Source organism: Myzus persicae, unplaced genomic scaffold, assembly GCF_001856785.1.
Source record: "Myzus persicae strain clone G006 unplaced genomic scaffold, MPER_G0061.0, whole genome shotgun sequence".
Lineage (NCBI taxonomy): Eukaryota > Metazoa > Arthropoda > Insecta > Hemiptera > Aphididae > Myzus > Myzus persicae.
Genome location: NW_019100559.1, coordinates 494,561 through 507,813, shown reverse-complemented (window position 1 = coordinate 507,813; position 13,253 = coordinate 494,561). Strand labels below are relative to the sequence as shown.

General features: G+C 29.4%; 1 protein-coding gene across 1 annotated transcript in view; it reads left to right on the top strand.

Annotated features, from left to right (window-relative positions):
- Window positions 1-5,138, top strand: part of LOC111032937 (Ig-like and fibronectin type-III domain-containing protein 1) — a 93,172-nt gene extending 88,034 nt beyond the window's left edge. Inside the window, exons 22-24 of the mRNA XM_022313433.1 lie at window positions 565-767; window positions 2,588-2,769; window positions 4,061-5,138. Coding sequence (XP_022169125.1) covers window positions 565-767; window positions 2,588-2,769; window positions 4,061-4,219 — 544 coding nt within the window. The 3' untranslated portion in view covers window positions 4,220-5,138. The remainder of the gene's footprint in view (window positions 1-564; window positions 768-2,587; window positions 2,770-4,060) is intronic.
- The last annotated feature ends 8,115 nt before the right edge of the window (window positions 5,139-13,253 follow it).

Here is a 13,253-nt window from a genome sequence, read left to right as displayed (position 1 = left end):
CACTTAAATTTAACACATCCATTACATCAGTCTCAATAGTGAGGTAGATATATTTGTAACCTACTTTACAGCACGACAACCCCTGCTTTTCATAAAATATTTTACAATAATTAAACTATTTATTATAATGTGACTCGATAATAATTTACTTGTGACCTTTATTTAAATACCATACCATGTATTATAACCTAATATTCAATATAATTTATTTTTGAGTAGTGAAGTGTCATAAGTTTGAATCTTAATTGGGAATTAAAGGGTATCAGTTAATTAATTGTATTTGTATTTCTAAACACTGCAGTAAAAGAGAAAAACTAAAAGTGGACAGATAAAAAATCCATTTAAAAAATAAGTATTTTTGTAATAATTTTCATAACCAGATATTTGAGGCCAGTAACGCAATAAGAATCATATAGAAAAACTTCATAATTAGCTAAGCTTTGTAAAATAAGGAAATATGAGAATTTAAAATTTTTAACTACAGCACAACATGTTATACATTTTTTAAATTTTTACGTAGAATTTCGCGATTTTATTTTTTAATATTATTTATTTTGTTTTTAGGGTATTTTGGAGACGCGTGGGCAACAACACCCCACCAGAAAAGAACGACACTAAAGAAACGTCCATGAAAATTAGTGGCCTTAAGGACGATTTGACATACGAGTTGGTGCTCAAAGCCGGTAATTCGAGGGGCATGAGCACGCTGACTGAACCCATTAGATTTACTACTGCCGAAAAGGACGTCACGTCGGCGGCTAGCATGGGTGAGTTTATTTAGCTTCTGTTAAAAAAAAACTTCAAAGGACATATAAAAAAATATTGGATGTAGTTGTAAAATGTTTATCCTAATGATGAAAATACTGGTCGAGGGAATAAAAAAAAGTTTTAGAACTGGAACAATGTTTTGTTGGTTTTTACTGTGCGCTGATATATTAACAAATAACAAACTTTTTACATTTTTTTTTTTTAAATATTATTGAGAAAACATCATAAACACTGTAATCAGACTATATATTATGGTTTATTTTTGACAGATCCTCAAAACCATGTTTTAAAAATAAAAATTGCTTGTATTATGTAGGTACACTCATAACTTTTATTTCAATTACAAAATCCGGGATATTTTATGAATAATGATTACTAATTTAAATTGAAATAAAAAAAAGATAAAATGTGTAAATAGTTAAAAACACGCTTATTTATTAATCCATTTGAATGTTAGTTTTTTTTTTGTGTGATTATTTCAATTAATGTGAGCATAAAACATAAATATAATAACCATGTTCAAAAAAAAAAGTAATACTTATGATATAAAATTAAAATAAGAACATCTAGGTATTTAAATAATTTATATTCTTAAAGTAACTTTTCCGGGATTCAAATCTGAATACAATTTGTATATTGTGTTAGATTAAAGTACATAATATGCATGTATAAAATTGAATAAATGTTTATATTTTAACCGAAAGTTACTCTTTTAGTTAGAAGTTAAAATGTATTACTTTATCACTGACTTATTAACTCATTAACACTATGTCTTATAGATTGCACACTGTTATTTAATTTTAATTCGTATACGAGCTGTCATATTAAGATTTTATATATTAGTTATCAATTAATACTCAACCAGTATGAAATGTAAATACATTGTGATTTGGATTAAAGTAAAATAATCCTACTTAAAATTGTCTACTTTATGTACTTATAATATTACTGTCGCATAAATTTATATGTGTGATTAAGTTTTTGTTCTTTGATTTTTTTTTAGGTATTTTTTATTGTTCTGTGTTATTCGCTTATTATAGTTATTTTTTGCCAAATATTTTAATTATATCCAAAAAAGATATTTTTAAAATACATATTTTTTGTTTATTAATTCTTTAGAATCATTAATTTAAATGAAGGTATAAAAATTAAATGAATTTTTTTTAATTCGTGGATCACACGGCGTCCTGGGTAGGCTATTTAGCTACACCACTGTTCTGACATATTTTTCCGTTATATTTAGTATAGCGATATTTTTTAATTCATTTAAAATACAAATATTACTCGTTTGAAATACAGTTCTTTCGAAGCATGATACTCTCAAATAAAGCTGCACCAGAGCTAATAATTTAGTAGTAAATATTGAAATATGTAGGTTTATCCTAGCCGAATATTTCAATTAGTAATGAAAAAGTTGTTTAATATTATTACATAAGTAAATTGCTGTTCAGGAAATGTATAATACGTATACTGCAGGTCTTATTGAGTAGACGAATATTATTTATATAAGGGTTGGGTTGGAATAAGTTACATATTATATAAGGAACGTATATTGGGTACATATAAGTATAAAATAAATATTTAAGATTCAATAAGTAGAAAATATCGTTAAAGTGTTTATTCTTATATTGGAAGAGTAAAATCAGTTTACCTACTAGTTTTTTCAAGTAGTAAAAAAAATAATCAAAACTAATATTGTTTTTAATTGACATTAAATAATATGTATCTATCATTGATTTTGAATTGAGTACATTAAATTTAATGAAAACTTAAGCAAATATACTTAATTTATGTTTGTTTATTATATTTTACATTTTAGGTGAAAGCCGTGCTGATATTGGAACTATATTTGGTGTATTTGTTGCAATTTTGATCGTTGGAGGCATAGTAGCTGGTGTAGTATATTACATGCACGGCCACGGTAATTTGTTGCACAAATCATCAAGTGGTGTTTCATTTGAAAACCCAAGTTACCTAAGAGAAGTCAACATGGAAAATATGGTAATTATATAATTGTTTTAAATAGTAGTCACTCTTAATGCTAACTAATGATTGTGCTAAACATGCATACTATTAGCCAAATATAGCTATTTAATAATATTTGGTAAGAGGTCGATGTTTAAAACATTAAGTACCTACTTCATTTCTAAATATATTTCATATTTCCAAGAAGTTTATTTTTAAATAAATACCTACATGGCTACATCAGAAATAACGGTTTGATGATCACATATAATGTGTCAGATTTCGTATAACTTTTGTTTTAAAAATCAAATATTCTATTCGGTATGCTTTTAAATTAATTAAGGTACATTTACGTAAATAAATCAACAAAGTTCTCAACAACTTCACTCAGAATTACCCATCATGATACTTTTGATAGTGTACATTGAATTATATTTAATCAACACATAAATATTTCTATCGTTGACATACAATTGTTCAAACAATTAATATGAAAATAATTTGTAATCTCTAAAGAATGAATTTTTAAATAATTAAAAACCGAAAATAAATTGAAAATATTTCATTATTGACATTTTAAACTATATAAAAAAATGAATTGTGGGCATATAAAATATTATTATGACATTTCATTAAATTGATTAAAAGGATAAAATAGTAAATAATCGACTTTATTAGAGTACAAATTAATTGTATTCATTCTTTTTGGAGTACTTCTCAACAAGAGTAATAATTTAAGTACTTAATATTATTTCTTGACAAATTTAATTGTTTCAATCATTTTGACAGTATCTTTGTTTTATTTATTTTATTTTTTATAATTTATAATTTATAAGTTATTGTTTCTTATTGTGTATTCAAACGAATACATTTATATATTTTATATTTCATTTATTTTAATAATGATGTTTGTTTTTGCAAATAATTTTTCTTTTAGTACATAGAATATATCGTATAATATATATATATATATATATATATATATGATACAATAAATAAATAGTAAAATGATTAAATATTATGATAGTACTAGTTTGTACATTTTTGAAATCTTCTGATAAGCTAAAGCTTGTGAAAGAGGACTTTTTCTTTTTCCTTTATTTTTTTAAATACTAAGTATACTAATAATTACAGCGAATAGTCATTTACTTATAAATAATGTCTTGGTTTTATTTGTAATTTGTTTTCTATGTTTATGTAAATAATAGTACAATGTATAATATAGTATTGTACTTATTACTTAAGCAACGGAAATCGCTAATGATCATTACATTTTTTAATAATTAATAAAGTATTAAAAAATGATAATTTTACCCGTGTGTTACAGAATCATACTGATTTACCTTATTCGGGCACAGCTAACGGACTCAATACCGCCGAATGGAAACAAGACCACTTGCATACAGCCACCGAAGTGCCACCTACATTGTACGAAGAACTCAAACTTGGATCGGACGGAGCTGGGTTTAAAAGATTGAAGCCATAGAGATTACCGGTCGGGTAAACTTTATATCCTACTGTCCCCACTCAAAAAAAAAAAAAATATATATGTATATATATATTTATATAGTAATCAGTGAAATCACATTGATTGTTTATATGATTATATACGGTATATTGCATTTTATTTTAAGCACTAAGGACGCAAAATCGTATTTTTAATAACACGAAAAAAAAAATAAATACCATGTATTATAAAGGTATGTCTAGCTTTAGGGGGGAAAACGGTGGTTAGGGAAAGAGACCTATTTGCATCGGGTTGAATAATAATTTCTAATTCACTGTCTTTCCAAGTCGTGTCCACACATTACTTTAGTTATTATAAAAAAAAACCCCAATGGAACAAACAAATAAGACACGGTGCGATACATCGTGTGTTTGATGCTTACACTAAACGGTGTTTAAATTTATATTGATATAATAACTGGTCATTAGATGAATTTCTTTAGGGTATTATAATATATATTATGTATACAGTATTTTATGTTTGCGTGATGTATATGGTATTTATGTTTATGCGCCTGAAAGCATCTTGTTAATAATATTATTAATGTACCATACGTAAATAATTCCAATACCTTAAACGCCGCTACTATGTATAGTCATTGTTAGGTATATTATATTGTAAGATGTTTTTATTTAAGTTTAATATTATTGTTTAAAAACCTTTTTGTAAAGTAAGAAAAAAAATTATCTTTAAGACGTATTAACGTTGGTAACCACTGTGATCTCTATTATAATATCTATATTATATAAAATATAATTATACAGATACAAAATAACAATTCGCACCCGTCATATATTAAAATCGAATAGAATTACAATTACAAATTTTAATGAACTTGTGGTTTTTGTACAGTATATTATATAGGATTACATGCGAAAATATAAGAGTGTTTTGTTTATTCTCTGTTGTTAAATTATTTATTTCCTTACCTTTAAATTATTCCTTGTGTACATAACATAAGTATATAACAAAAATCTTTATCAAATATGTATGTTTGAAAATGGAAAATTATAACAATTTGTCTGTGGCTTATTTGTACTTAAAACCGGACGAAGTCTTACTCGAGTATCTATACATTTACCCTTTAGATTTTATATTTTTAAATTTTAACCAAAGGAAAATGGTAAGTACAAATATAATACTACATCGTGGCACTATTTATTGGGATATATAATATTACGACAGAAATGGTAAATTGTATCGTAGATATTGCTTAAATGATATGTTATTTGTGTTTAAATAAACGTACCATAATTACAGCACACATTACCATGATACCCCCGTAGCTATAAGCAGAACGATTTAATTGCCACCATAACACTGTGGAATCGTTTGAATTTTAGCCGGGAATTTAATTAGATAAATGCTGGGAAGAATGAAGCAATTGAATTAAAATCAAGTTAATGAACTTTGAAAATAAATTATATCATGAAATTTTCAGAAGGGGTAGGTATATATTTCCGCAGTAATGGGCGAAGGAGAGTATTGCATGCATTATATAGGTGGAGAACGAGGTCTTTAAGCGAAGAATGTATACACGGCTGCAGGAGGGAAACAATTTGCTCGTGGAAATATTATTTCTGAAAGGGTTCTCGAGTGACTATTATAGTACACACTGCTATGGTATACTGTACGCATTGGCCACGTAACAGCTTACGTATTACAATAATATGGTACATCGTAGACTAGATTGCGGATGCGGTAACCATGGTTATAGGTAGGTAGGTACCATACAATATACATTAACGGTGATGGAGGATTTTTCACCAAAATTACCATACTATGACGTTAAGTTTTCTGATTACTATTGTTGTACAACGACAACTACGCATTTAACCGTGTATTGCAAAAACAATTACTAATTAGGCACCGCGTGGACTGTTGGACTGGGGTTGTAGACTTGTTTTAATATGAAAATAATATAGGTAATAATCATAAAATATTCCCCGATATTTGTGCGATCGTCATAATAATTCGGTGAAATCGCCTACACAGCCGTCATCATCGTCGGTCTACCCGAGGTGCTGCCCGTAAAACGACGAAATAATATTATAATAAATGGGTACCTATCGTTAAACCTTCGAAATACCGCTGACACCGGTTACCGTTGTCCTCGAACAGCGAATATTGTTTTTCGGAAACCAGAGTATAATATAGCATACTTACACAGGGTAAACTATACCTATGTGTGGTGATTCACTAAGCATGCTCATTGCTCACCCTCTTTTGCCTTTTCAACGATGCAATTATTCAATGTCCGATTTTTGAAATTTTCGAATATACTCAAAAACCGCATTTTCAAATTCTTGAAATTGTTTGTACCACCTAAGGTCGCATTATAGTATACTCAATAAGAGAATGTCCTGTAGTGATACAATAAAATTCAGTTTATCAAATGAAAACCCCACTTAAATTATGAACTGTGAATTATTTAATCGATAAAATTGAAAATGTTAATATGCCTAAATTAATATTTCAATTCAAAATTTCAAAGGTAGTTCGTAACTGACTTAAATGTTCATATTTTAAATAATGGTCCTCAAAAATGGTTTACGAAATATCACAAAATGCATTAAAATATATTTAGGCAGGTAATATCGGATATAGTATCTATTATAATTTATAATACTTGTACCATTAATATAAATTACAAACATTTTCAAATAACTGTAGCTCCCATTCTAAGTTCATTATCATGTGCATATTATTCTTAGTACACAAAGTTAAATAACTCAATAACTCCTTCAAATTTTGATTTTGATACTTCGACGTTTCCAGAAAATGTCCCCCCCTATGGCCTATATAATTAACACTTGGAAAAATAGGATCTCGCTTGAAAAATAGAAGTTCGTATTTCCACGGGACACTTCTTAAGTAGTAAAAAATATCTCAACATTTTTTAACTGATTCGGTGTTTAAGTACATATTTAAAAATTCCAAAAATCAAATTTTGAATACCTAACTGTATTATCGGAATACCTATCAAAATAGGATTAGTATACTTGGTGAATCACCCTGTATAAAATGCTTTTATCAGTTGTTTCGCTGGTTATTGTTTATTGCACTCGAAATAAGTGCATTTGAGCTGTAGCAATTATATTATTAAACCTGGAAGAATATTATTTTGAAAAAAATTCCTCTCCTCCACAGTCTTTTGTTGATAGTAATCTTATTATATTATGTACACACGCCGCGTCGTTATTTTCGAGACTGTTATTATCGATACAATAATAGTTCAAGTTCAACCGCCTACAGACATTACAGGCCTAGCTTCACAGATTTCGATGCCGCGAGAACCGACAGTGGATCGTGCCAATTATTGCGGTATCTATGGTAACAGTATAATATACCGTAATTTATAGTTCGATACAAAATTATATTACTCGTCTTATTATGCACTAATGGCCAGTGACAAACGAATTCGATCCCTGTTTTATGAAGTGTGCACACCTGACCACCACCACCACCATCACCATCACAACACCTCGGGTAGTTGTGTCTGATAACAACGACAAAAACAATACATAATGTACACAATAATCTAGTTATACATGCTGAGTGCGGTAATAAATTATAATAAACGTTTCGCGCGGCGAATTGATACGAAAATAAAATGCTGAATAATAAATTACTCGAGAACGGCAGAAATAAATTACCGTTTCGATCAATCCACGTGTTGTACTGACATGTTATATAATAATGAGTTATATAATTTATACGACAGACCGCGTACAGATAATAATAATATATCATATTTTTATAATCGTTGTGTTATTGTAGGTATACACGTTCGGCGTTATTTGCGACATGAAAAATGAAAAAAATTACGTTGATAAAATCAAAGATTTTATAAACGTGAAAGTTTATCGTTTGATATTATTATTCGCGGAAAATCAGACAAGTGCAAAATTATACGAAATAATTAAAAATGCGGTCATTACAGAATAGGCTAAAACCGGGACAACAATTTTGCAGTAAAATGATTGCCGCTCTTGTTTTTACCCTTCCTTTTAGTAATAGGAGTAAAAAAGCATTTTGCGTTTTAGCCGGCACGCAAAATGACATTATAACTTATAAGCACGAAATTGATACGCATTTTAATGTGTTTCGTGAGATACAACGGACAAATACTTAAACAGGGAAAATACTTAAAACCATTATAATATACCCGGCACGAGGAGGGGCAACGGACGGAATAAATTAATTTAAATTTAAAATGAAGTAATATTATTCCGGGACGGTGTTGCGAGTTATTTTGATAAATTTTTCGAAACGAGGGCGGTACCTATACCTACGATATTATTATATTATTATTGTCACAACAATATCTTGTGCGTACCCGACATGTCGTATAAATATCCATCAAATCACGTCGGCGTGAAGCGATTTGTAGTGGAAATAATATATAAAAAAAAAAGAAATAATAAATAACAATGACAATATTTATGGTTACCGTCCGATAATAATAATAACAACAACAATATAATATTATGTTCGCACCGAAGTATAATATACGATTCAACTCGGCTATACATTACGCATCCTACATAATATCAATATCATGACCACTTCGTCCACTTACACTTCGAGTTTGGTCTATATTATTATTATTACATATTTTTATTTGTATATAAAATAATACAGTGTTTTTCTCTCTCGCCCCATTATTATTATTTATTATTATTATTATTATTATTACTCTTACTATCATTATGATTATGATTATTACTGTTATTATTATCACAACGTCAAAGTCTCTCGGAGAGAAAGTAATTACATTTTAAATGGTTTAACCATCCATTACTCCGCCACGACGACGACGCGCCACCACCGTCGCGCGTCGTCGCCGCACTCGCTCACAAAGTGTGTTCGTGTGTCGTTATCGCGTCCAACGCCGCTGCGAAGATTAATTACACGCCGCTACAAACTTTATACAATCTACCTACATTAAACTATTATATACATGCACGCCAGAGACATACGCAGGTACACGATTATAGGTACGGTCATATATGGGCGGGTCGATGCATCACAGACGAGTGCAATGCATGTTGGTCGATGCAAGAGTGCATGACGATATTTTGCAGTTTGAAACCTGCAGGTATACCAAGACGTCGGATGCGCACTGGCATCCCCCCCCCTCCCACCCCACGGACCACGACAAGTGCAACTGTCGACAGAATGTATTTCTTAAAATAATCGTGGGATATTGCATGAAAATAAGTATCCAAGCCGAGAAGATCGGCACTCCATGGGTTCTTCTAAGTGGCAATCTAAAAAGATAAAACAAAATAAAAATGTCGATATGAAAAGAATGCGTAGCATTAGATTGACTAAAAAAAAAGTAATACCAATGGTTTCTAATATGTGTAAATAATTAATATTTAAAAAAAAATGTATACAACACCTATGTATCAAATGTTGAATGCACTGAACTAATTTCAATAAAATAATACTAATTAACAATAATATAATAGATATTACCAAAATGAGTGTGAACAATTGAAAAAAGTGAACTCCCTAGAAAAGTTGACTGGATCCAATACTGTCAATTTGTCGCTTATGACTTCACGTCGGTGTTGTAGTTATTATATATTATGGTTATTGCAGTTTCCCAAGTCATACTATAAATGTCGTGGGTGGAAAGTTCCACCCTACTCCTCTAACCTAGTTATTTTAGGTATACGTGCATTCGGTAAGTGTGTAATTTGGGGGAGGGGGATCGACGTGGGTTACTCCTGGGTTTTTTGTTTGTACGTTTACTGGTAATTCATTGAATAATAATACTATAGAATCACGTCAAGAAGACACAAAAAGTATGTACATATTTCATGCTAAAACTTTTACATCATAATATACTCACGTAATTGTGACTTTTTGATGTTTAAATTTGTTCAGACGTTTGTTTAAACAAGGTAAAAATAAATATTTGGTAGGTATTTCTATTAAAACCTCATTACTTTACTTTACCTCAACTTTATAAAGATTTAAAGTTTAATAAGTGACACATAATATTACATCTATAACAATTTTTTTTTTAAATCACCTCTCCATGAATTCTTACATCAACATTTTATTTTACATTAAAGAATATTAATTGTAGTATAAAATAAATTTACCACCAATTTATTACATTTTTAGTATAATTTAAAAAATAAGGAATCATAAATAACACTTTTATTCAAAAATGGTCAAAATATACAGAGACCTGATGAATGTCACTCGTCTCTCTTTGCTCAGCAGGATGGTGCTCATATATTATGACATCAAATGTCAAAGCAATGACACATTATCGTATGGGTAGTATTTGATGAAACATAATGTAATATATAATTTCTCCTAGTTGGTGCATGAATAAAATTGAGAAACCGTAAAATGTCATAATATTATAAGACTGCGGGCACCGCGGGTGGGCTTAGAACCAAAAGACGTAATTTCAATAAGAATCAAATTGTTTAGCAAAGCAATTTTAAACTTCAAATCGTTATTATTTCTTTTGAAATGAAATATTTGAATGATTTTCTAGTCCGAAAATTTATTTCACAATTTAGATCGGTTGTAAGCAAAAGTTATCTTAAAAAAGAACGATAATGTAATTTCAGTTAAGCACCAAAAAGTTTTATAGATAGAACCTTTCGGTTGTGAATACATTTTTGTCATATAGAATTTTTGTGCTGAATAAAATGTATATCAGCCTCGAAAAATTTGGTTTTACAAAAGTGGATCAGACGTGATAACTACATGACTGGTACTATAATTATAGAATTTTTTATTTTGTTAATAAATTAATATGCACAATAATATAATTAATATTAATATTATTATTGTGTGATTGATCTTGACATATCTATTGGTTAAGAACAGGAGTCAAGAGTGTTTTATTTATATCACTATTAAATAACTAATTTGTAATTTGTGTTAATTAAGAATCTTTCAGTTCTCAATTAACGACTTTTTAAACAATGAGCATAAATGGATGTTTGTGCGCTCGAATTGAATTATAACAGGGTATTGATAACTAAAATTATTATATACGAAAAAAAAAATAAAGTTAACACCTTTCGGTTTTGGTTCGACACGTTTCCCAGTATTTTTGTAATAATAATAGTAATAATAATATATATTAATATATATATTATACATACCTCCAAATCCAAGTATTTGCCGATGGCGATGACGACGAAGCCCCTACAGTTATATTATACATGTTCACAACTGTCACTATACTACATACTGTTGTTATTATATAATAATTATTACGTTGGTGAATATTGTAATGAGCTTTATTTCCTTAGGTAACCTGTATAGTCGAATCATATACCTACTTAGGTGTTCTACAGCACATAAATAAGGAGTAGAATATCCGGGAAAATTGTCGGAACCACAGGAGCTGACTGCCGAGTGTTAAACTTGTTTCTGCTGAGTGTGTATAATGTTATGCACTGTATGTGTATATATATATATATATATATATATATAACGTACTATGTATATTATTGTTGTAGTCGAGCTGTGCGGCTGAAGTATGAACGAGTATTATGAAGACGCCGTAGACGGTGTTTGTCGTGTTTCGTCTATTTCTTTATGGAAATCTCGGGACGAAAAGCGGGGAGAGAAAAAAAAGAGTAAATTATATTATGATAACAATGTGGTGCGTGCGTACAATTGAAAAAATGACGTTGCCTTAACAATAGAACCTATACATATATATACCGGGTGATCCATTTAAAGTAAGAAACTCATTATTTCGAAAACTATTCACGTTTATAAAAATATTTTTTTCAACATAATTCTAGTCGTTAAGAAATGACATTCTTCTAAAAAAATGATATTTTGTATACTCATCTTTTTTTAAATGTCTTACTTTTTTAATGACAACATGCTTTTTCAATTCCTCATTCTAAAGCAGAATATTCTTTAGAGTAGTTCGATACATAAAATTTGAATTTTGGATATGTATAGTTTATGATCTATTAGTAAGTGCTGTAAGTATTTATCTGTACTCGTCGAAACTTTAAATACTCGAATAGTAATCTGTAACTATAATAAATTATACATGTCCAACATTTGATTTTTATAGATCAAAGTGCTGGAATAATACTCGATATCAGAATATTAAACAAAAAATGTATGTTGTAATTCAAAAGAGTGACAGACTTAAGAAAATTATAACAATAAAAGTATAATTTTTCTAAAAATGTTGTTTCATAATGACTTCAAATATTGTGTAAAATACATATTTTAAAAAACGTTAAAATGATGAGTGTTATACGTTCAATGGACCACTCCGTATACACCCCGTATACTAATATATAATTATAATAAATTATCATGTTGCTCGGATAAATGTAAAACGCAAGACGAAGACGAAGACGATGACGACGGCGGCGACGACAACGATTACTAGGTATCTAGATCGTTAGTGACGGCCGGAAATTAGACGACAAATACGGGAAATTGATCTAATTAATTTATCATTTTTTTTTCTCGAAAAACTACACTACCGTATTGACCAACTGTTGTTCGAATACAATTTAAAAAGGAGTAATAATAAAAATAAATGCTTTGAATAAAATAGCCGCTTCGTGGCTATCACGGTAGCTCATCCGGAATAAGCCCGGAATGTTAGTCATTTGCGTGATTAAAAAAATAAAAAATAAAACAACGAAATTGCGTATTACCGTCCATATCGTATGTAATATATAGGTATACTCAATACCGTCCCAATTATATACCACTCGCAATACCTAAATACCTAATAATGTGTAAGTGTCAAGTTGGAATGCTTGCAGCGTTTAGTCGAAGGATATATTTTTGTCGTTTCGTTTACCAAAATACATTTATTAAATTATCTCAAACGAAATGTATTGCCTATACCAATATTGGCTAAATTAATGTTTTATAAATACCTACGGATCATCGTTATGGTTTGAGTGTTTATCGATCAGTTAGCTATTCGTGGTACTCTACGTTGGCTGTAGAGAAGACCCGACAAGTTGGATAATATCTCGTG